At 43.1% G+C, this 22,879-nt stretch overlaps 1 protein-coding gene across 5 annotated transcripts in view; it reads left to right on the top strand.

The window, feature by feature from the left end:
- The window catches only part of lig3 (ligase III, DNA, ATP-dependent), a 66,078-nt gene that overhangs the window by 31,671 nt on the left and 11,528 nt on the right, over positions 1-22,879 (top strand). For all 5 annotated transcript variants that reach the window (XM_068008042.1, XM_068008041.1, XM_068008037.1 and 2 more), the window contains exons 9-17: positions 4,095-4,250; positions 6,424-6,555; positions 8,374-8,453; positions 8,979-9,066; positions 10,208-10,285; positions 17,722-17,845; positions 19,050-19,192; positions 19,337-19,411; positions 21,880-22,026. In XM_068008042.1, coding sequence (XP_067864143.1) covers positions 4,095-4,250; positions 6,424-6,555; positions 8,374-8,453; positions 8,979-9,066; positions 10,208-10,285; positions 17,722-17,845; positions 19,050-19,192; positions 19,337-19,411; positions 21,880-22,026 — 1,023 coding nt within the window. The remainder of the gene's footprint in view (positions 1-4,094; positions 4,251-6,423; positions 6,556-8,373; positions 8,454-8,978; positions 9,067-10,207; positions 10,286-17,721; positions 17,846-19,049; positions 19,193-19,336; positions 19,412-21,879; positions 22,027-22,879) is intronic.

Genomic DNA, 22,879 nt, shown 5'->3' with positions numbered 1-22,879 from the left:
TTTAGCTACATCAGATCCTTTTACAAGACAGAATGGTTTCCATGTTGCTGAGGCAGGGGAAGGGGCATGTTGTCTAGGGGTCAGCAAGCCAGGGTTTAATAGTGAAGGTCTGAGGATGGATAATAGAGATGAGATTTGGCTTTTTACTACCAGAACCAAAGTTTCTTAATCTTAAAAGTAGGTCTGAAATTCAGTTGTGCATTTCATATCGTACTATGTCAAGGTATGTTACTGCTTTAAAAAGGACAGTGCTGCCTCATGAGTGGAAATGACACAGCTTTACACCTGCAAGTATTAATTTTCACATGATTATCTCATCTCAATCAGACCATTGTGAAGAAGATGCATCTTTCCTTTGGAGCACTATGCCCATACCGGTCATGTACCTTTTATTGGCCAGCTCTTGAGTGGCAGAGGTTTGGGAGCAGATGATCAGAGACTGGTACATTATGTGCATGTGTTCACTTACAGATTTTTTTTTTCCCACCTTTGCCAGTTTCCTCCACACCTAAAAGGCACCGAACTCTTGCTGGATGGGACTCCATGGGCATTCCTTCATATGTTGCTGTTTCACTGTGGGCGCATCACAATGGAGCCCAATATTGCACTTTCCAGCAGAGGTCTCTGGATACCAGTCAAGAGTGGAATCCCTGGCTTCCCTTCCTCTCCTCCCTAGCCCATGGGTTTTGAGGCCAACTCTAGTTGCCAATCTAGGTAAATCTGTTGAAGGGGCATGTTGTCTAGGGGTCAGTCACACCTGAAACATTAACTCCTTTTCAGTTGCTGATTCATCTGTGCTGTCCAAAACTTTTCGATTTACTGTTTATTTTTTTCCCTCTTTGATTTAAGTTTCCACTTTTTCAACCACCCACTCATCACTGTTTGAAAGAGTCAGTGAGGCTGGGTTTAAAGATGTGACCTATTATGTCTTCAACCTGGATTAAGGAGTTGCTGATTTTAAGGGCTAATTGTAAGACTAGTAAAGCTCTGACGGGGTTTTGGTCAATTGCACAAGGTTCGGCTGATGAAACTGTGCACAGCATGCTTCTCACAGAAGAGGTTAATTTTAAAACATTTGAATTGAGCTCTTTTAGAGAAGACAGCTGGAGGTGATTGCAGTAGTCAGGCAGCTGAGCAGAAGTGTTTGCAGAAGTTGAGTGTGTTTGGGAGCCAGTGAGATTAATGGGTCGCAATGCTACTAACCGCAAAGTATATATTTGTGACCAACGAAGAAGGAAGTACTGTGTACAGTTGTGGTCTCCTTACCTAAGGAAGGATATACTTGTCTTAGAGGGGGTGCAACAAAGCTTCACTAGATTAATTCCTGGGATAAGAGGGTTGTCCTATGAGGAGAGATTGTGTAGAATAGGCCTATACTCTCGAGTTTAGAAGAGTGAGACGTGATCTCATTGAAACATATAAGATTCTGAGGGGACTTGACAGGGTAGATGCTGAGAGGCTGTTTCCCCTGGCTGGAGAGTCTAGAACTAGGGGACATAATCCCAAGATAAGAGGTCTGCCAATTAGGACTGAGATGAGGAAAACTTTCTTCACTCAGTGTTGTGAATCTTTGGAATTCTCTACCCCAGGGGGCTGTGGATGCTCAGTCGTTGAGTATATTCAAGATTGAGATCGTTGGATTTTTGAACACTAAGGGAACCAAGGGATATGGGGATAGGGCAGGAAAGTGGAGTTGAGGTAGAAGATCAGTCTCGTGGTCTTATTGAATGGGGGAGCAGGCTCAAGAGGCCTATTTCTTATGTTCTTATGAAAGAGAAAAAAACAAAACATTTGACTCTCCACAAATATTTTTCTTTTCATCAGCAAGTTCCTAACAGATGATTGAACTTTTTTTTTCTATTTCTAGGTGTTATTACACTTTTTTGCAAGGTTGCAGCAAGTATTTTTTTGACCACTGTTTAAACACCTCAGATTTGTGACTTCCCTGAAGGCATACTGGGTAAAATAACTGCAGTGTAGTACAAAACCATACAGACCATACTGTCCCAGTGTTGATTCCCTCATCTTTGCTGAATTAGTTGATGTCGGGCAGGGCAGCAGTTAGGTCACTACAGTTGGTCATAAGGTCTGGAGGAGACGGAGGGGGGAATTTGACCATTCTACAGTGTTCAGCTTCATTTACAGCTGCCCCTATAATGAAGTGGCCCATGCCAACATACAGCATCCAGGCTTGGGCTGACAAGTGGCAGGTAACATTTGCACTATGTAAGTGCCAGGCAATAACCATCTCCAACAAGAAAAGGCCCAACCACCTCTCCCTGATATTCAACGGCACCACCATCAACTATCAACATGTTGGGGATTGCCATTGCCCAGAGACTTAACTGGACCTGTCATATCAGCACTGGTTAAAAGAGTAATGTAAAGGTCGGGTATTCTGCGACGTGTAGTTCACCTCCTGACCCCTCAGTGTGTCTCCACCTTCGACAAAGCCCAAGTCAGGAGCGTGATGGAATACTCACCACGTGACTGATTGGGTGCAGCTGTAAAAACACTTGGATGGTTTTAAGCTTCTCGAGACAAAGCAGTTTGCTTGATTGGCATCTATGAACTCAATATCCACCCCTGCGTCACCAGCGTGCTGTGGCTGCAGTATGTACTATTTACAGGATGCAGTGGAGCAACTCACCAAGCTTACTTTGACAACACCTCCCAGCCTTACTACTAAGAAGGATGAGCCGCAACATCATGGGAACGGCAACACATCCAAGCTGCCCTCCAAGTTGCACACCATTCTGACTTGGACATATATTGGTGTTTCTTCAAAATCCTCAAATTCTCTACTGAGCGCTCATCGTGGGAGAACAGTCAGCAACAGTTCGAGAAGTTCCACCTCAGGGCAACTAGGGATGGAGAATAAATACAGGCTTGCCAGCTTCACCCTTACCCTTTCATTTAACTTTTATTTTGAAAAGCACCCCTGAAAAAAAAACAAGGAATTCTATTTTTGATCACTGTCCCTCCTGGAAAACTGGAGTAGAGCAGGGTCGAGCTTGGCTGTGATCTCTTCTACAGTCAAATGATGTAATTCTTGTTTAAACTGGGACAGCAAAAAATGGCTATTTGGGCACCAAACCAGCGGATTGCTGGTGCCTATGAAGCTGGACCCCAATCGGGGTTTGCACGTTGAGGGAGGAATTGGCAATAATTTAAACTTATCTGCTCTGTACATAACCATGATCCTTGAACTGCTTGTGTGTCGCCACCTCAACTTCCTTTCCACCCCGTTCTGGCCTGTCTGTATAAACGTTCATTTGTATAACTCACTATTAAATGTAATTAAAGGAATACATATGTCTTTTACAAATCAAGCACCAAGCTATGTTAAGAGGAGTAAGTTGTGGGCTTGTGTTTTTATTTCCAGCATATTCAGATCCGGGCTGAATTTGCTGCTGCGTTATGCTGGGAAACTTGGGCGGGAAGCAGTCCTGCCTGCCGTCCGCTCCTTGCTCCGTCTGCCCTGACTGCACTTTGAGCACTTTCTACTGGATATGATGTTGGGTGCATATTAACCCATCCAAATATGGACAGGTGTTTTATAATCGGAGGCAAATGAGGCCAATGCATTATACACTGTGTTTCCCATCATTTGTACCCTGGCAGTGCTGGGTGCCAGGGATGTCTGTTGTCCCTGATGCCCATTGTTGCTAAGTGCCTTGAGGGAGGGGAGAATTAGAATTTTAAAAAGCTTTGGGAATGGAGCTGCCACATTTCCATTGTTTCCCTGTGCCAGGAATGCTGGGACACTGAGGCATATTTCAGTATCCAGCTTCGGGCTCCCAACAACACTTCAGCACCCCCAGAAACTAGTGTCCAGTAGAGCAATTACAAAGATCGGAACTGGAACTTTTCAGTAATTGACCCCATCCCCATGTAAGGTTGACCTACAACAAAGGATGAGAGCATTATTAACATGTTGCACTGTAGAAAATAAAGCTTACAGAAAGGAGTAATTTTTTTTGGCCAAAGGACCCTATTAAAGGTACTTCACACTGAGACTGTAAATTTTAAATTTGTCTTTTTTGTCTTAGAGATTTTTTTTTTAAAAGTGTAATTCTGTTTTCTGACTTCAGGCTGAAGCTTGCAAATCAATTGAATATGCCATGAAGAAATGCCCAAATGGAATGTATGCAGAGATCAAGTATGATGGGGAAAGAGTTCAAGTACATAAGAATGGGGACACCTTCCAATACTACAGCAGGAGTCTGAAACCTGTGTTGCCACACAAAGTAAGTAAACTCTTCTTCCTCCTTCCAAAGGGACACTCCTTCGCTCTCTTCTCAATGTGTCACTGGGGTGGTGGGGGCACATTTGAGAGTTCACAACTTTACTTGGAAAATTAAATTTAAAAATTCTGCTTTCTCTGCTTGGCTCGCCCCTTCCGAAGACAGTAATTTATTCTGAGTTCTCGACTCCTTTAAACAAGTTGCAAAAAATCTTACTTCTAAAATTTGAAGGAGAATAGAGGCACGTTCGCTTTGTATCTGACATGATGTACCTACCTGGGACTGATTGCTGCATGCAGGAAGTGGGAAATGTTCTATTCTCTGTTCCCACTGGCGGAAGGATCGATTTAAGGTGATTGGCAAAGGAACCAAAGGCGACGTGACAAAAAACTTTTTTACGCAGCGAGTAATTATGATCTGGAATGCGCTGCCTGAAAGGGTGGTGGAAGCAGATTCAATCGTGGCTTTCAATAAAGAATTGGATAAATACTTGAAAGGAAAATGGGGCAACGGGGGAATAGGACTAACTAGATTGCTCTTACAAAGAGCTGGCATGGGCTCGGTGAGCTGAATGGCGGCCTTTTGTGCTATAACCAATCTATGATTCTCAAACGCTGAAATTTATTGCCTTTTAATGAGCCCAAAATTAACAAAACAGCAGGGCTAAATTTGGGCTGTAACCTAATCTCTTCAGGTGCTTAACTATTTTACATTACCTCAACCTGTTTAAATCACTCTCCCCTTATTTTGCACAGATGTTTTTATCTGCAATTAGTATTTTAGAAGTGAATGTTGCACACCAGCTATTCTGTGGCTTCCTTGAACAAGATTGCCAATTTAGTGAGATTTGTGCCAAATATGGACAGTGTTATACCATTGACTTGTGCCAGTTCCTGATAGGTTGAGACTGCCACACTCGTTTGTTGTAGAGTGAGAAATAAGAGATGGGACTTTCATACCAACAGGCTTCTGAAGTGAAAGGACAATGTTCCAATAATCCAGTTTTCCTGTTTCTTTTGGATTTTCTGTGGGAGGGTTTTTATTTCATGCTTGGCAGCTGTTGTCTCTGATGCATGAGGATGTTGGTGATTATTGCTGTGCCCAACTGGGGTGGAATACACACCAATACTGACACAATTATGAATTTCAGATCTTTACATAGGGTGAATCCGAGGGTTAAAATTTTCACCCTCATTGTTACTGCTGGGATTACCCCACCTCCTTAGTTGTCTTGTTTGGTGTTTTTTTTTCTCATTTTACTCGCTCACACTCAAAGCTATCGCTAAGGTATCGATTTGTGCCAACAACATAAATGCCTGGGCCAAGGATAGCCAAGTAACATTGATGTATTTTTCTGTTCCCTTACTCGTCCTTTTTTTCCATCTGTCTCCCCTTTGCTGTATTTCTCTTCACAGCTCACATTGCATTAGTTTCATCTCCCTGTTAAGTGTAAGAGTAAACACTGGAGGTTGGGCTCATTTTAGCATCCATTGTGATCATGAAAGCTCTCTGCTATATCTATAGGCTTGTATAGATTTAATTTGAGAGCTTTTCTTGCCTCTATGCATGTTGGGATAACCTTGCTTTGCTTTGCCTCACTAGCATTCTCATGCTCTCTCTCCAGTGAGAGAAACCAAGAATAATGCTGGGATTTACTAGTACAGTGAAAACAGATGGAAGATTGAGATCTTTGAACGGGTTGGTAGGTTTGCCTGTTCTCGAGCTTGTTTAGTTGGGTTTATGTGGTTGGTAGTAAATCATAGGGCTCTCCCTCCCTCCCAATTTTAAAAAAAAGTGTTGAGACGATTCAGCTCTACCAGAAACTGGTGTGCTCATTCCATGTATCGGAACTGGACTGGATCTGGTACCAGAAATCATAGTTTTGATGTAGTACTCTATGCTGCTAATCATCCTACAATATTACAAACGTGAAGAAAGTACCTACATTCACGTGACGTGGAGTGTCAGCCTAAATTACGTGTTTAAGTGAACCTATGACCTGTGGACTTAGAGGTCAGGGCACTACTTACTGAGCCAAGCTGATAACATGATGTTGGGTATGCCCCCATGCTCTAGTATGGTGAAGGTGCACAGATCTCTGTAGAGTTAGATTGTTGATAGAGTGCTTGTTCTAAAACTAATTAATTTAGCCATTTTTGTCTTTTTTTTGTTCTAGGTTGCTCATTTTAAGGATTTTATTCCCAAAGCTTTTGTAAAAGGTGACAGCATGATTTTGGATTCAGAAGTTCTGCTGATTGACACAAACACCGGAAAACCGCTCCCTTTTGGAACACTGGGTGTCCATAAGGTAATGTGATTGAAGGATCCGGGTTTAATTTTCAATAGTATTTTTACTAGAGTCTACGATGATTTAGTGGCTTCAGCACAGAGGTTTTTGGGCCCCCAATAAGGAGACCCAGGTTTGAATTAATTCAAGTCCAACGTTCATGGGCAAGAACTTGAATTAATGGAATTTTTTTCTGTGAATATTCTCCCTATGCCATTCCTCTCTGCCTTTGGAGAAGACATTGATTTGTGCTGGGGTATGGTTCCATGGATGCTAAAAGCACTCCAGATTCTTGACAAGTAACCATGTTTCATTTGTGAGCCTAGACAATGATCATGGAGGGCACATCAGCTAAGTCCAATCCTTTCCAGCAGAGGGTCACTGACTAGCAATCAAGAACCTTGGATGATTCCTCCTCCCTTCCCAATCTTGGGCTGCTGAGGCCGTGTAACTGCCATGCTGGCTGCGATCGGCTAGCTGCACGCACTCCAGCGATCGAACTTGGAGGCACACAGACCAAAAAGTTCCGATACATGCTGCCTTTAACTACTGAGCCGTTGGGGAAGATGAGTTTTATACCTAAAATCTCAATGTTGCTTTGCTCAAGTAATATATTTGGAGAGGGATGTTTGGTGTAGAGAATGAAGCATCAGTGCACTCAAAGTAATAAAACCAAAACTACTTCTGCACCTGAGAATTCTTCATCAAAGACTTCTCAATCTCATTTGGGCCATTGAGAATGTGAGCAACTTACTGTGTCTGCAATATCTAGTAGTAGGTTACAGAGCAGCAGAGGCTTAGTACAAGGTCATCTGGTTGTGCCTCCTTGATCAAGAAATGCAGTTTACTGAATGGTTGAGGAAGACGCTAATATTATTCAAATGATGAGTCATAAAGTGATTCGAAAGTTCTTCAGAATTGTAATGAGTGTATTCATGTGTTTTCCTTTCTTTAAAAACCAGCTCATGCAGAAAACATGACATGAAGTTTCTGTACCTACTAAATGCATTGCATTTTGATATGTTCCACTCTCGCCTAATTCAGCTCTGTTATAGACCATTTTACACTATTACCTGTGGTATATTCTGCTGTGTAGCTTTTATAAGATCACAAGAGGCCAGAAATATCTTTAAAGAAATACTCCAGGTTACCCACTGCGAGATTGTGAAGTTCCTAAATATACTGGTTCCCGTTTTGGCCATTTTTAAACAGCCTCTCGCTTCTACAGTATGTGCCACTATTTTTCCTTGCTTGAATTGGCCACCTAATAGTGACTGCTGGATGATGTGACTGCACAATACAATCACTTGCCATGCTTTTGATTTAAAAGCTTGTGTGCTTATGTTTGAAAGTGCATTCAGAGAATGTGCTCGATGGCTTCGTAACTGCTGGCGTGATACTAAGCCATACAAACTGGAAGGGTCTCTGGTTTGGTGCCTGATCTGTTTGAGATAGCTGATCTCGTCCAGGGCAGCAATCTGCTTCAGCACCCTGGGCTAGGCAGAGGAAAATTAAGCTGAGGTTCTCGTTCCTGATCACTGTCCAGTGACTCTTCATAGAAAGTGCTTGCCTGTGGACAGATTGGGCTCAGCTGGGATGCATCCCATAGTCTAATAGTTTGCTAACTATGTCTAGGCTCAAACATAAATAATGGCCGCTTGGGTGAGGTAGGGGAAGGCTGCCGACAGTGAAGCTATACCCCAGCAAGAGTCAGCGACTTCGGTTTGAGGAACGTACTTGGAGGCTGGAATGTTCTATTAGACTAGTGAACAGTAGAAGCTAAAATTGTATGTGTATTAGTTTGACAAATTGTTTCAAATTTATTTTCTTCCGTTCTAGAAAGCCGCCTTCAAGGATGCTAAAGTTTGTCTTTTTGTCTTCGACTGTATTTATTTCAATGGAGTCAGCCTCATGAACAGGTCTGTACATCTCCCATTGAAAATCTGCATGCATTTGAAATTCCTCGTGATTCTACATCTTAACAGACACAATGGTGTTTATTGAATTACTACTCATAAGCTGCTTTTATGTTGTGCTCGTGCCACTGGCTCCTGACTCGCGAGTCTCTTGCAGCCAGCAACAACACCAAACATAAATTGGCCAGATATTCAATGGCCAGCGGCCAATAAGACCCTTCTAAAAACTAGGTGTTCCTGGTCGCCCAGCTTTAGCAAAGCTGGCACGTTTATCCTTGATGTTGCAACTGATTGTGCATGTGCATCCCAACCTTTTCTCTTGGACCATTTGGCTTCCTGTCTTTAAAAAAAATATACACGGCAGGGGGCTCAATGGCCATCATCGCCACTTCTTATAATTGCAGCTTTTGGGGGGATGGGTGAATTGTAGGCTTTTATGGAAGGATGAGCAACAGACTGGCCCAATGGCCTCCTTTATCTGCACATGTCCTTGTGATTTATTTAAATGTGCTTTTTATATCTTTACAGATCAATCAGTGAGCGGAAGCAATTCCTTCATGATAACATGGTTGAAATCCCCAATCGGATCATGTTTTCGGAGATGAAACATGTGACTGTGAGTACAGTCATGTTTTAAGTGGAACTTTTTACAAATGCCTCACTGTTGGATGTCGTCATTACTGAAATTGTCTAGTTTTTCTTTCTTCGGTTTTGAATTGCTGTTCAATGGTAAAGGTAATTTCGCCCCTGAAGGGTCGAATGGCCTACTCTTGCTCCTATTTTCTATGTTTCTATGTAACACCAATTCATTTAGAAGCTTTTAAACAGGAAATTGGACTGATCCGTATGGATATGGGCTTGGTGGAGACAGGAGGGAGAAGATCGAACGGAGATTTATACAAGTTAGCACTCTCGGTGTAGAGCTTTGCACGATGGCAGTGCAGATTGGGAATTCAGGAATGGCAGTCCACATGTCCCACAAGATTTTTCACCAATAATGACTTCCTGCATTCCCGTCATGCAAAGCTTTGTGCCAAGACCGCTAATTCATAAAATCTACTCCGTAGTCTTTGTTCATCATTCAGATCCATGACGCGGATAAACAGAGCTAAACAGATTGAATGGCTTTTCATCATTCCTTCTGATCTCATGTTCTTATATTGCTACTTACTAAGGTCTTTCTGATATTTTGACAAAACCCTGTCACGAAGTGGTCTGTGCTTCTGCTAGAGCTTCAGACATTGATGCCAGGGTGTTTCTACTAGTGATGCAGTGGACTCTCAATTATATCAGTGTAATAACACAGGCCAGATATCTTTGTCCTATCGAATTGATCTCTTGTCACATTACCTATGATGCACTTGGTGCATGTCTTTATCTTTGGCTCCTTTTATAAGGAGGTGAGCACTTGATGTTGTAGGTCTGTAGCGTTAGACATTGACCAGTTCTACAGATTGGGGTCTTGTGTTACATAACTCTGTTCTCTAGCAACTTTGGTCAAGTTCATTCACTCTGGAATTGCAAGCGGCTAAGCTGTTGAGAAATTCTCCATCAACTCCCTCGTTAGCCCATGTAAACAGTTTCACTTTAAGCAAAATTCAAATCAAGCAAATGTTGTTACAATATAAAGGCAGTTATCAAAGAAATCATTCAAGTGTAGAGAGAAGTCACTTCCTCTGTAGCTAATCAGCTTATTTGATAAAACAGGTATAATTTTTACTGACTGTAAAATTTTATCTTGCATCCTGTTTTGGCAGAGGGCCTCGGATCTGGGAGAAATGATCAATCGGGTTATCAGAGAGGGCCTGGAGGGACTGGTTCTAAAAGACGTTAAGGTGAGACATTCTCAACACAGCTTGTTACAATATTCCTGTCTTCTGTAAGTGAGCTGAACTGATTGAGTAGGTGTTTATCTGTGTACGGTGATGATCTTAAAATATTGAGATGTGCCTGGATCTGCATTGTCAATTGCGTGAGTTTTTTTTAAAAAAGTATTCATTCTCGGATTGTAGGTGTTGCTGGCATTTATTGCCCAACCCTAGTTGCCCTTGTACAACTGAGTGGCTTACTGGGACACTTCAGATGGCAGTTAAGAGTCAACCAGGTTGGTATGGGACTGGAGTCACACTTAGGACAGCAGGTTTCCTTCTCTAAAGGACTTCAGCGAACCAGTTGGATTTTCATGACAATTCGATTGCTCCATGACTGCTTTTTAAAAAAAAAATTTTTTAAACTGAATTTAAATTCTCAACTTACAGCAGTAGCAGAGTTATTTTTAAACTAGTTGGTCTCACATGGCACTGGTCATAGGGATTGATAAAATTATCTTTTCTTCCTTTCCATCCTTTCTCACTCTCTAATTCATTGTGGTCCTCTATCTTCCTGTTTGCCACTCTTTTATCTCTTTGTGTGACTTTTGTACTGTGTCTGACTCTTTCTCACTGTCATCCTTTTTATAAGTCTTTACCCTCTTCCTTATCGCTCTGTCATTGTACGTGTGTCTCTACAGTTCTTGTGGTGTTTCTTTACTGATTGATTGCTAAAGTCCAGTTAATACTGCAAAATGTCAGCTGACTCGTACCATGAATGGGAGGGTACAAGCTATGCAACCTGGCGCCACATGCACAGGTAAGGGAGAAATTGGAATGTTGCGGAAGGGGCCTGTGGTCGATAGTTGGGCAGGTCTGGGTGTAGGCAGAAGAGAGGTATGGGAAGGAAGAGGTGGCTTAGGGCTTGGGTCAGGGTTAGGGAGCAGAGCAGACCGTGTCGGGCCTGGTAGCATTTCATGAGATGAGATATCTGGTGTTTGGCAGCACACAGCGGAAGGGGATCTGTTCAGAAGCAGACCCTAAACCACTCTCCTGTAATTTTAATGGCTGGAGCTGAATGCATACTTTCACCAATCTGTCATCTGTCATCTGGCATCGTCACAGGCTGGAGTGCACTGAAGTGAAACTGAACTGAACATTTGATTGGCTTTATATTGGTTTTTGGCTGGAGCTTTTGAATGGATCGTTTTTTAAACAGATAGTGATTTATAGTCAACAGGATGTTTATTTTTCATCACTGGGACATTTGAGCTCATCAGTCATTTTCAAGTTTGGATTTTTTTTTGACTGTTTTACAACATTCAGGGTTTTATGACAAATAATGCACTTTAGCAAACCAGACAAAATATACAAATTGGGAAGATCCTAAATAGATCATACCATAGTGTCGTCTGCATCTGGTACCACTTCAATTTAAAAATGTCAAAAATCAACCTTTTACATATAGAATCATAGAAGTTTACAACATGGAAACAGGCCCTTCGGCCCAACATGTCCATGTCACCCAGTTTATACCACTAAGCTAGTCCCAATTGCCTGCACTTGGCCCGTACCCCTCTATACCCAACTTACCCATGTAACTGTGCAAATGCTTTTTAAAAGACAAAATTGTACCTGCCTCTACTACTGCCTCTGGCAGCTCGTTCCAGACACTCACCACCCTTTGAGTGAAAAAATTGCCCCTCTGGACCTTTTTGTATCTCTCCCCTCTCACCTTAAATCTATGCCCCCTCGTTATAGACTCCCCTACCTTTGGTAAAAGATTTAGACTATCTACCTTATCTATACCCCTCATTATTTTATAGACTTCTATAAGATCACCCCTTAACCTCCTACTCTCCAGGGAAAAAAGTCCCAGTCTATCTAACCTCTCCCTATAAGTCAAACAATCATTCCCGGTAGCATCCTAGTAAATCTTTTCTGCACTCTTTCTAGTTTAATAATATCCTTTCTATAGTAGGGTGACCAGAACTGTACACAGTATTCCAAGTGTGGCCTTACTAATGTCTTGTACAACTTCAACAAGACATCCTAACTCCTGTATTCAATGTTCTGACCAATGAAACCAAGCATGCCGAATGCCTTCTTCACCACCCTATCCACCTGTGACTCCACTTTCAAGGAGCTATGAACCTGTACTCCTAGATCTCTTTGTTCTATAACTCTCCCCAACGCCCTACCATTAACAGAGTAGGTCCTGGTCTGATTCGATCTACCAAAATGCATCACCTCACAAATTAAACTCCATCTGCCATTCATCGGCCCACTGGCCCAATTTATCAAGATCCCGTTGCAATCCTAGATAACCTTCTTCACTGTCCACAATGCCACCAATCTTGGTGTCATCTGCAAACTTACTAACCATTCCTCCTAAATTCTCATCCAAATCATTAATATAAATAACAAATAACAGCGGACCCAGCACCGATCCCTGAGGCACACCGCTGGTCACAGGCCTCCAGTCTGAAAAACAACCCTCTACAACCACCCTCTGTCTTCTGTCGTCAAGCCAATTTTGTATCCAATTGGCTACCTCACCTTGGATCCCGTGAGATTTAACCTTCTGTAACAACCTACCATGCGGTACCTTGTCAAAGGCTTTGCTAAAGTCCATGTAGACCACATCTACTGCACAGCCCTCATCTATCTTCTTGGTTACCCCTTCAAAAAACTCAATCAAATTTGTGAGACATGATTTTCCTCTCACAAAACCATGCTGACTGTTCCTAATCAGTCCCTGCCTCTCCAAATGCCTGTAGATCCTGTCTCTCAGAATACCCGCTAACAACTTACCCACTACAGATGTCAGGCTCACCGGTCTGTAGTTCCCAGGCTTTTCCCTGCCGCCCTTCTTAAACAAAGGCACAACATTTGCTACCCTCCAATCTTCAGGCACCTCACCTGTAGCTGTCAATGATTCAAATATCTCTGCTAGGGGACCCGCAATTTCCTCCCTAACCTCCCATAACGTCCTGGGATACATTTCATCAGGTCCCGGAGATTTATCTACTTTGATGCGCGTTAAGACTTCCAGCACCTCCCTCTCTGTAATATGTACACTCCTCAAGACATCACTATTTATTTTCCCAAGTTCCCTAACATCCATGCCTTTCTCAACCGTAAATACCGATGTGAAATATTCATTCAGGATCTCACCCATCTCTTGTGGTTCCGCACATAGATGACCTTGTGATCCATAAGAGGCCCTACTCTCTCCCTAGTTACTCTTTTGCCCTTTATGTACTTGTAGAAGCTCTTTGGATTCTCCTTTGCCTTATCTGCCAAAGCAATCTCATGTCCCCTTTTTGCCCTCCTGATTTCTCTCTTAACTCTACTCCGGCAATCTCGATACTCTTCAAGGGATCCACTTGATCCCAGCTGCCTATGCATGTCATATGCCTCCTTCTTTTTGACTAGGGCCACAATCTCCCGAGTCATCCAAGGTTCCCTACTTCTACCTGCCTTGCCCTTCACTTTATAAGGAATGTGCTTACCCTGAACCCTGGTTAGCACACTTTTGAAGGCCTCCCACTTACCAGACGTCCCTTTGCCTGCCAACAGACTCTCCCAATCAACTACTGAAAGTTCCTGTCTAATACCATCAAAATTGGCCTTTCCCCAATTTAGAATGTTAACTTTTGGGCCAGACCTATCCTTCTCCATAGCTATCTTAAAACTAATGGAATTATGATCACTGGTCCCAAAGTGATCCCTCACTAACACTTCTGTCACCTGCCCTTCCTTATTTCCCAAGAGGAGGTCAAGTTTTGCCCCCTCTCTAGTCGGGCCATCCACATACTGAATGAGAAATTCCTCCTGAATACACTCAACAAATTTCTCTCCATCCAAGCCCCTAATGCTATGGCTGTCCCAGTCAATGTTGGGAAAGTTAAAGTCCCCTACTATTACCACCCTATTTTTCTTGCAGCTGTCTGTAATCTCCTTACATATTTGCTCCTCAATTTCCCGTTGACTATTTGGGGGTCTGTAGTACAATCCTATCAAAGTGATCTCTCCCTTCTTATTTTTCAGTTCTACCCATATAGACTCAGTGGGCGAACCCTCGGATATATCCCCTCTCACTACTGCCGTGATGTTCTCCCTAATCAAGAACGCAACTCCCCCCTCCTCTCTTACCTCCTGCTCTATCTTTCCTATAGCATCTGTACCCTGGAACATTGAGCTGCCAGTCCTGCCCCTCCCTTAGCCATGTTTCAGTAATAGCTATAACATCCCAGTCCCATGTACCCATCCATGCCCTGAGTTCATCTGCCTTGCCCATCAGACTTCTTGCATTGAAATAAATGCAGTTTAATCTAGACTTCCCTTGGTCTTTGCCCTGCTTTCTCAGACCATCTGTCCAGTCATGTTTTGTACACTCTCCCTTACTGCCTTTTGTTTCTGTCACCACTTTACTTCCCACTGACTTCCTGCATCGGTTCCTATCCCCCTGCCACATTAGTTTAAACCCTCCCCAACAGCACTAGCAAACACTCCCCCGAGGACATTGGTTCCAGTCCTGCCCAGATGCAGACCGTCCAATTTGTACTGGTCCCACCTCCCCCAGAACCGGTTCCAATGGCCCAGGAATTTGAATCCCTCCCTCTTGCATCATCTCTCAAGCCACGTATTCATCCTAGCTATCCTGTCATTCCTACTCTGACTTGCCCGTGGCACTGGTAGCAATCCTGAGATTGCTACCTTTGAAAAAGAAAGAAAGACTTGTATTTATATGGCGCCTTTCATGCCCTCAGGATGTCTCAAAGCGCTTTACAGCCAATTAAGTACTTTTTTATGAAGTGTAGTCACCATTGTAATGTAGGAAATATATTTATTAAGGTTTTATTTCAAGAACCTAATAATTATAATAGACTATAAACTGAAACTGGAGTACAGCCAAACATTTAACAATGTATAAACTCTTAAATTTTATTTTGCAAATTGTTCTCTTTTTCACATTGATGTATTGGTGATCTATTTAAAGGGGAGCACATTGGCACTGTCATTATGTACAGTAGTTCAATATGCATTAGGATCAAGTGTGAGGGGCTATGCTACACTTTCTTGGGGTGGTTTTGGGTTAGGTACTCTATGTTTACCTCATGTTGACAGAATCCACAGAAAGTCTAAAAGGAACATGCAAGTGCGACCTTGGTCACTAACTGGCAGAAGAGTGGAAGAATATTTGGGAATAAACCCACACAATCACATTTCACAATAAAATGTTTGAGGGTCAACTCAAACTCTCGCTGAACATACCACAACCCACGTAAGCTTCATAGATTGCACCCTGCCCTGTTGGGCATATCGTTGTGGCTAGAGTTACACATTTACACATACAATGACGACACTTAAAAAAAAAAGTACTTAATTGGCTGTAAAGTGTTTGGGACATCCTGAGGTCGTGAAAAGTGCTGTAGAAATGCAAGCCTTTTTTTCTTTTGGTCCTGCCCCTGATTCCAAACATTTTAGGAAGTGATTAGGGATGACACTAAGGCAATGACCAGATTTGATGTCCCCTCAATTCCACTCCCCTTGTCTGCTAAGCCTGTCCTTCGAACTGTAATGTTCAATCTGAAACACAATTGCTGCCGGCAGCAAGAAGGTGAATTTCCCCCCCACTATGGGCAATGCTCCCATTCCCACCACAAACATGGATTAAGCACCTGTGGGATATGCCAGTGAGAGTGCATGATGTGTGTCATCTTGCGGAGTCTGGAAAATATTGAGTAATCTGGTCCTCCTTCCTGGAGGGTCATACAACAAGTTTCTTCTCACAAGCCACACAATGCACCTCTCTGGAGGGAGGAAAGATTTGATGTTAGACAGTGAGAACATATCCTCATTGGTCCCCAGCTGTACAGTGAATGGGATATTTGAGCCAGTCAGCAATTTCCACACCCCATGGACATTTTCCTCTCACCCCATGGACATTTTCTGTTCCTTGTGTACACTTTTTTTGCTTGTTGGTATTTTTTTGCTATTTTTGATTTGCTCACATTTTGTCACTCGGGTTAATAATCAAATATCCAACTGATAAGCGATTAGTTGAGCTAGTCACTCTGGGCATGTAATGCTTTGTGTTTTTAAGCCCTTTTGAGGCAACATTTTCAGCTGTGACATTTTTGAAAACTGTGACACTTTGAACATATGCTAATGATGAAGATATCAATGAGCAAACAGACTTTAAACTTACTGTCATAAGCAAGAAATCCCATTCTTACATATAAACATTCTGCTGTTGCTGGATTTTTTTTTAAAGTTCAGTTGCTTCTTCTGATTCATAGAATCGTACAGTACAGAAGGAAGCCATTCAGCCCATCGTGCCTGTGCCGGCTCTTGAAAGAGCTATCCAATTAGTCCCAGTCCCTTGCTCTTTCCCCATAGCCCTGCAATTTTTTCCTTTTCAAGCATTTATCCAATTTGAAAGTTATTTCTTGATTCTGCTTCCACCACCCTTTCAGGCAGTGCATTCCAGATTATAACAATTTGCTGCGTAAAAAATTTTCTCCTCATCTCCCCTCTGGTTCTTCTGCTAATTACCTTTAAATCTGTGCCCTCTGGTTACCGACCCTCCTGCCAGTGGAAACAGTTTCTCCCTATGTAGTCTTATCAAAACCCCTCATAATTTTGAACACCTCTATTAAATCTCCCCTTAACATTTTCTGCCCTAAGGAGAACAATCCCAGCTTCTCTAGTCTCTCCACAACTGAAATCCCTGGTATCATTGCGGTAAATCTCCTCTGCACCCTCTCCAAGGCATTGTCATCCTTCTGAAAGTGTGGTGCCCAGAACTGGACAGAATACTCCGGCTGAGCCCCAACCAGTGACTTATAAAAGTTTAGCATAACTTCCTTGCTTTTGTACTCTATGCTTCTGTTTATAAAGCCAAGGATCTCCTGTGCTACTCTAACAACTATATCAACTTATCCTGCCACCGTCAAAGATTTATGTACCTAAACCCCCAAATTTCTCTGTTCCTGCATCCTTCTTCTCTAAGCATCTTGCCTGAACCCCCTCCCCATCGAGCCACTGGCTCCCTGGTGCCCAGATCTTGTGCAGCCAGTGCAAACCTAACCTAACCCAACCCAACCGGACTTGTAAAGACTGGTGGCCAAGTATATATTGCTCTCACAGAACCACAGAAAAGTATCTTTCTTACCCGAGGGGACCTCATGAAGACTAGTTAAAGTGCCGAGTCAGGAAACCCCAAGTGTGAATGGAGTGAGGACTCCGCTATCCTAATTGAGCAGCCACTTGCTGCAGTGTTGTAGTTATGGGTCCTCCAACATGCAGATATATTTTCAAATTAGAGAGGTTCTGAACATAATTGAGGTATCAAAGTTAGTTTTAACAATTTTTTAAAAATGTTTGCTTTTACTTTATTGTAGCTATCCTACCTAAATGTTTTGACGGTTAGTGAGCTTGTTTTCTGTGTGTAGAGTCTGTATGAACCAGGCAAACGACATTGGCTGAAAGTAAAGAAGGACTATCTCAATGAAGGTGCGATGGCTGATACTGCGGACCTCGTTGTGCTGGGAGCGTTCTACGGGCAAGGAAATAAAGGTAAGTCTGGCACTTGGGTGAAATTAAGATATTTCCACTAGCATGTTACTTTACATGTTTCTACTCCTGGATCTGTAAGCTGTACGGTTAGGTTGTCTACAATGATGCCTTCGGGAGCTATCCAAAACTACTTTCTACTGAAGGCTGTGCCCAGGGTGCACAGGTTCTGTATGAAGGAAGGGGAGTGTTGGTGTGGGGTGCTATGGAAAGGAATTTGTGTAATAAGAAAACACGTTACGAGGGAGCCATGGGTACCACGTCCTCTATATGACGCTGCGTTGAGGGGCTAGTTTATAGTCTTTTTCGGAAGTAAGAGTAGAAGTAAAAATAAAATTGAAGTGAAATCATTTGTGTCATACTTTCCATAGGATAAATGTTGAACATTTGTTGTGACAGATTTGTGGTTTTTCATTTAGTAATTATTAATTATTTTGATGTCTCCCTAGTACTGGGCCACCAACATAATGGTTACTTTCCTTCCAGCTGTCCTGATTTACTTTTATCTTGTACTTTCTCCTTTTCCCCCACACCCTGTCCGCAAATCCATCTGCTGACTCGCTCTAGGGTGCAGTTCGATAGATAGGACTGTCCTCCGTTACCTTGCTCAAGTGGCCATTATCACGTGACACTAGACATGAAGGTAGTCAGATCTTTCATCTGTGGGGGGCTATCACAGGCGACCCATATCCAAAATTCATACACACAGCACTTTCCAGCAGCAGTCACGAGTGATTTGATATTTTCTTTCCTCCTTTTCTATAATCCAGGAATGCTGGAGCCAATTTTAGCGTCCCCACGACTGTCCTGGTAAAAATCAGCAGAGGCCAGGATTCAGACTTGGGACTTTCCTGGCCTCGAAGCCTGAGTACCACAGCATGGGGTGCTGCATTTAACCAGTGAGATTGAGCTTATTGAGGGAACTTCACCATTCTAGTTCATGTGGACCAAATAATGGCTTAGTGGTCTTTGTCATGAGTTCTGTCCAAGTGGTAGTGGATCTTGAAATTGAACAGCCACCTCTAGGAGCCCCTCGGAGGTGATGGACATTTTTCTGCTTTTCCCTCTCCCATCACTAATCCAACTGATCTGTTCAATGTTCCTATCTTTTTAAAAAAAAATCTGTCCAGGCCCATCCAATTCTCTGTTTAGGTACATGGGTAAATGAGGGCCTGTGGAGTTATTGGATTCCTTGGACTGGTTTCAGGTGGGATGATGTCTATTTTCCTGATGGGCTGCTACGATCCCAATTCTTCGCAATGGTGCACGGTGACCAAGTGTGGAGGTGGTCACGACGATGCCACACTGGCACGATTACAGAATGAACTGGATGTGGTGAAAATAAGCAAGGTAATACGACATTTCCAATTACTCACTTTTTTTTCATGTTCTGCTTTTATAGTCCAGTTTTAGTATCATTTAAGCTTTTATAAAATCCTAACACTAAATTATTTCTTGGTGTAACTGTTTAAATAAACGTTCTTTTTGGTGCAGGATCCAGGCAAGGTGCCAGGTTGGCTAAAAGTCAGTAAGATCTACACACCTGACTTTATTGTCCGAGATCCAAAGGTAGGTTTACAAATTGTTTCGACTTTGGGTATTGCCATAGAGTCCCCTCATGTGAATTCTTATCAGGAAAGACTGAACAGGCTGGGGCTCTTTTCTCTAGAAAAGAGAAAGCTGAGCGGTGACCTAATAGAGGCCTTTAAGATTATCAAAGGGTTTAATAGGGTAGACGTGGAGATGATGTTTCCACTTGTGGGGGAGTCCAAATATAAGATCGTCACAAATCCAATAGGGAATTTTTTAAAAATTCGTTCATGGGATGTGAGCGTCGCTAGCAAGGCCAGCATTTATTGCCCATCCCTAATTGCCCTTGAGAAGGTGGTGGTGAGCCGACTTCTTGAATCGCTGCAGTCTGTGTGGTGAAGGTTCTCCCACAGTGCTGTTAGGAAGGGAGTTCCAGGATTTTGACCCAGCGACGATAAAGGAATGGAGATTATATTTCCAAGTTGGGATAGTGTGTGACTTGGAGGGGAACGTGCAGATGGCGTTGTTCCCACGTGCCTGCTGCTCTTGTCTTTCTAGGTAGCAGAGGTCGCAGGTTTGGGAGGTGCTGTCGAAGAAGCCTTGGCGAGTTGCTGCAGTGCATCCTGTGGATGGTACACACTGCAGCCACAGTGTGCCGGTGATGAAGGGAGTGAATGTTTAGGATGGTGGATGAGGTGCCAATCAAGCGGGCTGCTTTGTCCTGGATGATGTCGAGCTTCTTGAGTGTTGTTGGAGCTGCACTCATCCAAGCAAGTGGAGAGTATTCCATCACACTCCTGACTTGTGCTTTGTAGATGGTGGAAAGGCTTTGGAGAGTCAGGAGGTGAGTCACTCGCCGCAGAATACTCAGCCTCTGACCTGCTCTTGTCGCCACTGTATTTATATGGCTGGTCCAGTTAAGTTTCTGGTCAATGGTGACCCCCAGGATGTTGATGGTGGGGAATTTGGTGATGGTAATGCCATTGAATGTCATGGGGAGGTGGTTAGACTCTCTCTTGTTGGAGATGGTCATTGCCTGGCACTTGTCTGGCGCGAATGTTACTTGCCACTTATGAGCCCAAACCTGGATGTTGTCCAGGTCTTGCTGCATGCGGGCTCAGACTTTGCAGGGTTGACTGGACTTGATTTGCCTTTGTCGTGTCCGGTGCCTAGTGGTCCATCCGGTTTTATTCTTAATATGACTTTTTTTTAGCGAGATTGTACAACTGAATGGCTTGCTCGGCCATTTCAGAGGGCAATTAAGAATCAACCACATTGCTGTGGGTCTGGAGTCACATATAGGCCAGACCGGGTAAGGACGGCAGGTTTCCTTCCCTAAAGGGCAGCAGTGAACTGGACGGGTTTTTACGACAATCTGGTAGTTTCATGGCCATTACTGATACTAGTTTTTTTCACTCCAGATTTTATTTAATTAATTGAATTTAAATTCCCCAGCTGCTGTGGCAGGATTGGAATTCATGACTCTGGATTATTAGTCCAGGCCTCTGGATTACTAGTCCAGTAACATAACCACTATGCTACTGTACCCATAAAGCACATGAAATATGTTGTTTCAGTACTTTGCTGATTTTCATTAAAAAAGCCACAAATTTTTTAAAACAATTTTAACCCCCAAAATTCACAGGAATCTCCAAGCCTAGGCCAGACCGGGCGAGGACGGCAGGTTTCCTTCCCTAAAGGGCATTAGTGAACCAGATGGGTTTTTACAACAATCCGGTCGTTTCATGACCACCATTACTGATACTAGTATTTTAATTCTAGATTTTATTCAATTAATTGAATTTAAATGCCTCCATTGCCGTGGCAGGATTTGAACTCATGACTCCAGATTATTAGTCCAGGCCTCTGGATTTTTAGTCCAGTAACATAACCACTATGCTACCATACCCTTCATGAGAAACTTCTTTACCCAGGCAGTGGTAAGAATGTGGAACGTGCTACCACAAGTAGTAATTGAGGCAAATAGCATAGATGCATTGAAGGGGAAGCTAGATAAGCACATGAGGGAAAAGGGAATCGAAGGATACGCTGATAGGGTTAGATGATGTCGGGAGGAAGGAAGCTTATGTGGCGCATAAATGCCGGCATAGACCAATTGGGCCGAATGACCTGTTCGTGTGCTGTAGGCTTGATGAGTGATCTCCCTCAGTGTTGGATTAGCCATCCCTGTGTCTTTTAGTAACTTGGTACATCCAAGTGGAGGCCATATTTTTGGTCATTTTCAGGGATGATTGTATAAAGCTGACTAAGTGATGGTGTCCAGGTAAACCTGATTTGACATATTCCTATATGAAGATGTTCCCTGTCCTCCTCGGCTTGATTCAGGAAAATTCTGACGGACAATTCTGTAGGTTAAAGTCCTTTTGTGTTACTTGTCCAAGTTTCTCTTTTGCATGTGCGCTTTCTTTGAAAGATGTACATTTATTTTCTGACTCTAACGTTTTAATGCACACAGCAGTCACTGCTTTCCTCTTTCTCTTTTTCAGACAGCCCCAGTGTGGGAAATCACTGGAGCGGAATTCTCTAAATCGGAAGCCCATTCTGCAGATGGCATCTCGATCCGGTTCCCGCGGTGCACACGTATCCGTGACGACAAAGACTGGCAAACTGCAACCAATCTTCCTCAGCTCAAGGTAAATGACATTGCAGGTTGTGCAGCATGATGCTAGTCTGTTTTATCCAGGAGCTTAGGGGTTGATGTGGAAATCGATGAACTAGCAGAACTTGATTGGATTTTGCATGTGTATTACAGAGCTAGACAGTCCAGGGTACCAAACCATACAAAAATAAATCTGACTGGACCTAAGGAATGGAATGAGGCTCATTCAGTCCATTCCTCTGCATCTATTCTGTTAATCCATGCCCTACTGTGGGGGGGGCGGGGCAGGGAGGGTGAAGGGGCGGCAATATGTTTCACAACTGGGAATGAATAGTCCCCCCAATCCTCTGCTATTGGTGGGAGTAGTGTTTTCTCCAGCTGATTTCTGTGTCGGGTGCCCTAAGGAATGTTCTTTTTTTCCCCTCAGTCGCCAATAACTTTCTATTTAAATAGTTCTGAATCTGTATCATGCAAAGGTCGATTTATCCCTCTGTTCACGGGGGCCCTTTCAAAGAACAAAAGACTCTCAATACTGGGCAGGCTAGCTAATTTATGGACATTGACGGACAGGAAAAGACTCTGGTCCATCCAGCCTGTCCCCACACAATTGTGATACCTTGTGTATCAATGTATACACTCTCCACCCCGCCTTAAACCATATGAATGCCTGGGAGAGATGTAAAACCAGATGATAAACCTAGGTCAATTTGGGGAAATCCCTTTTTTTCCCCCCCGAGCAATTGAAACTAGTCCAGGAGATCACTCTGGCCCTGAGAATTCTATGCAGTACCTTCATTTTGTAAGGGGTGATTTCTGCCCCAATCAGAAACAGGTCCAGAGGTCCACTTTTTAAAAAATTCATTCATGGGATGTGGGTATCGCTGGCA

This window comes from Heptranchias perlo, chromosome 28 (assembly GCF_035084215.1).
Source record: "Heptranchias perlo isolate sHepPer1 chromosome 28, sHepPer1.hap1, whole genome shotgun sequence".
Taxonomy (NCBI): domain Eukaryota; kingdom Metazoa; phylum Chordata; class Chondrichthyes; order Hexanchiformes; family Hexanchidae; genus Heptranchias; species Heptranchias perlo.
This window is presented reverse-complemented; position numbering and strand designations above follow the sequence as displayed.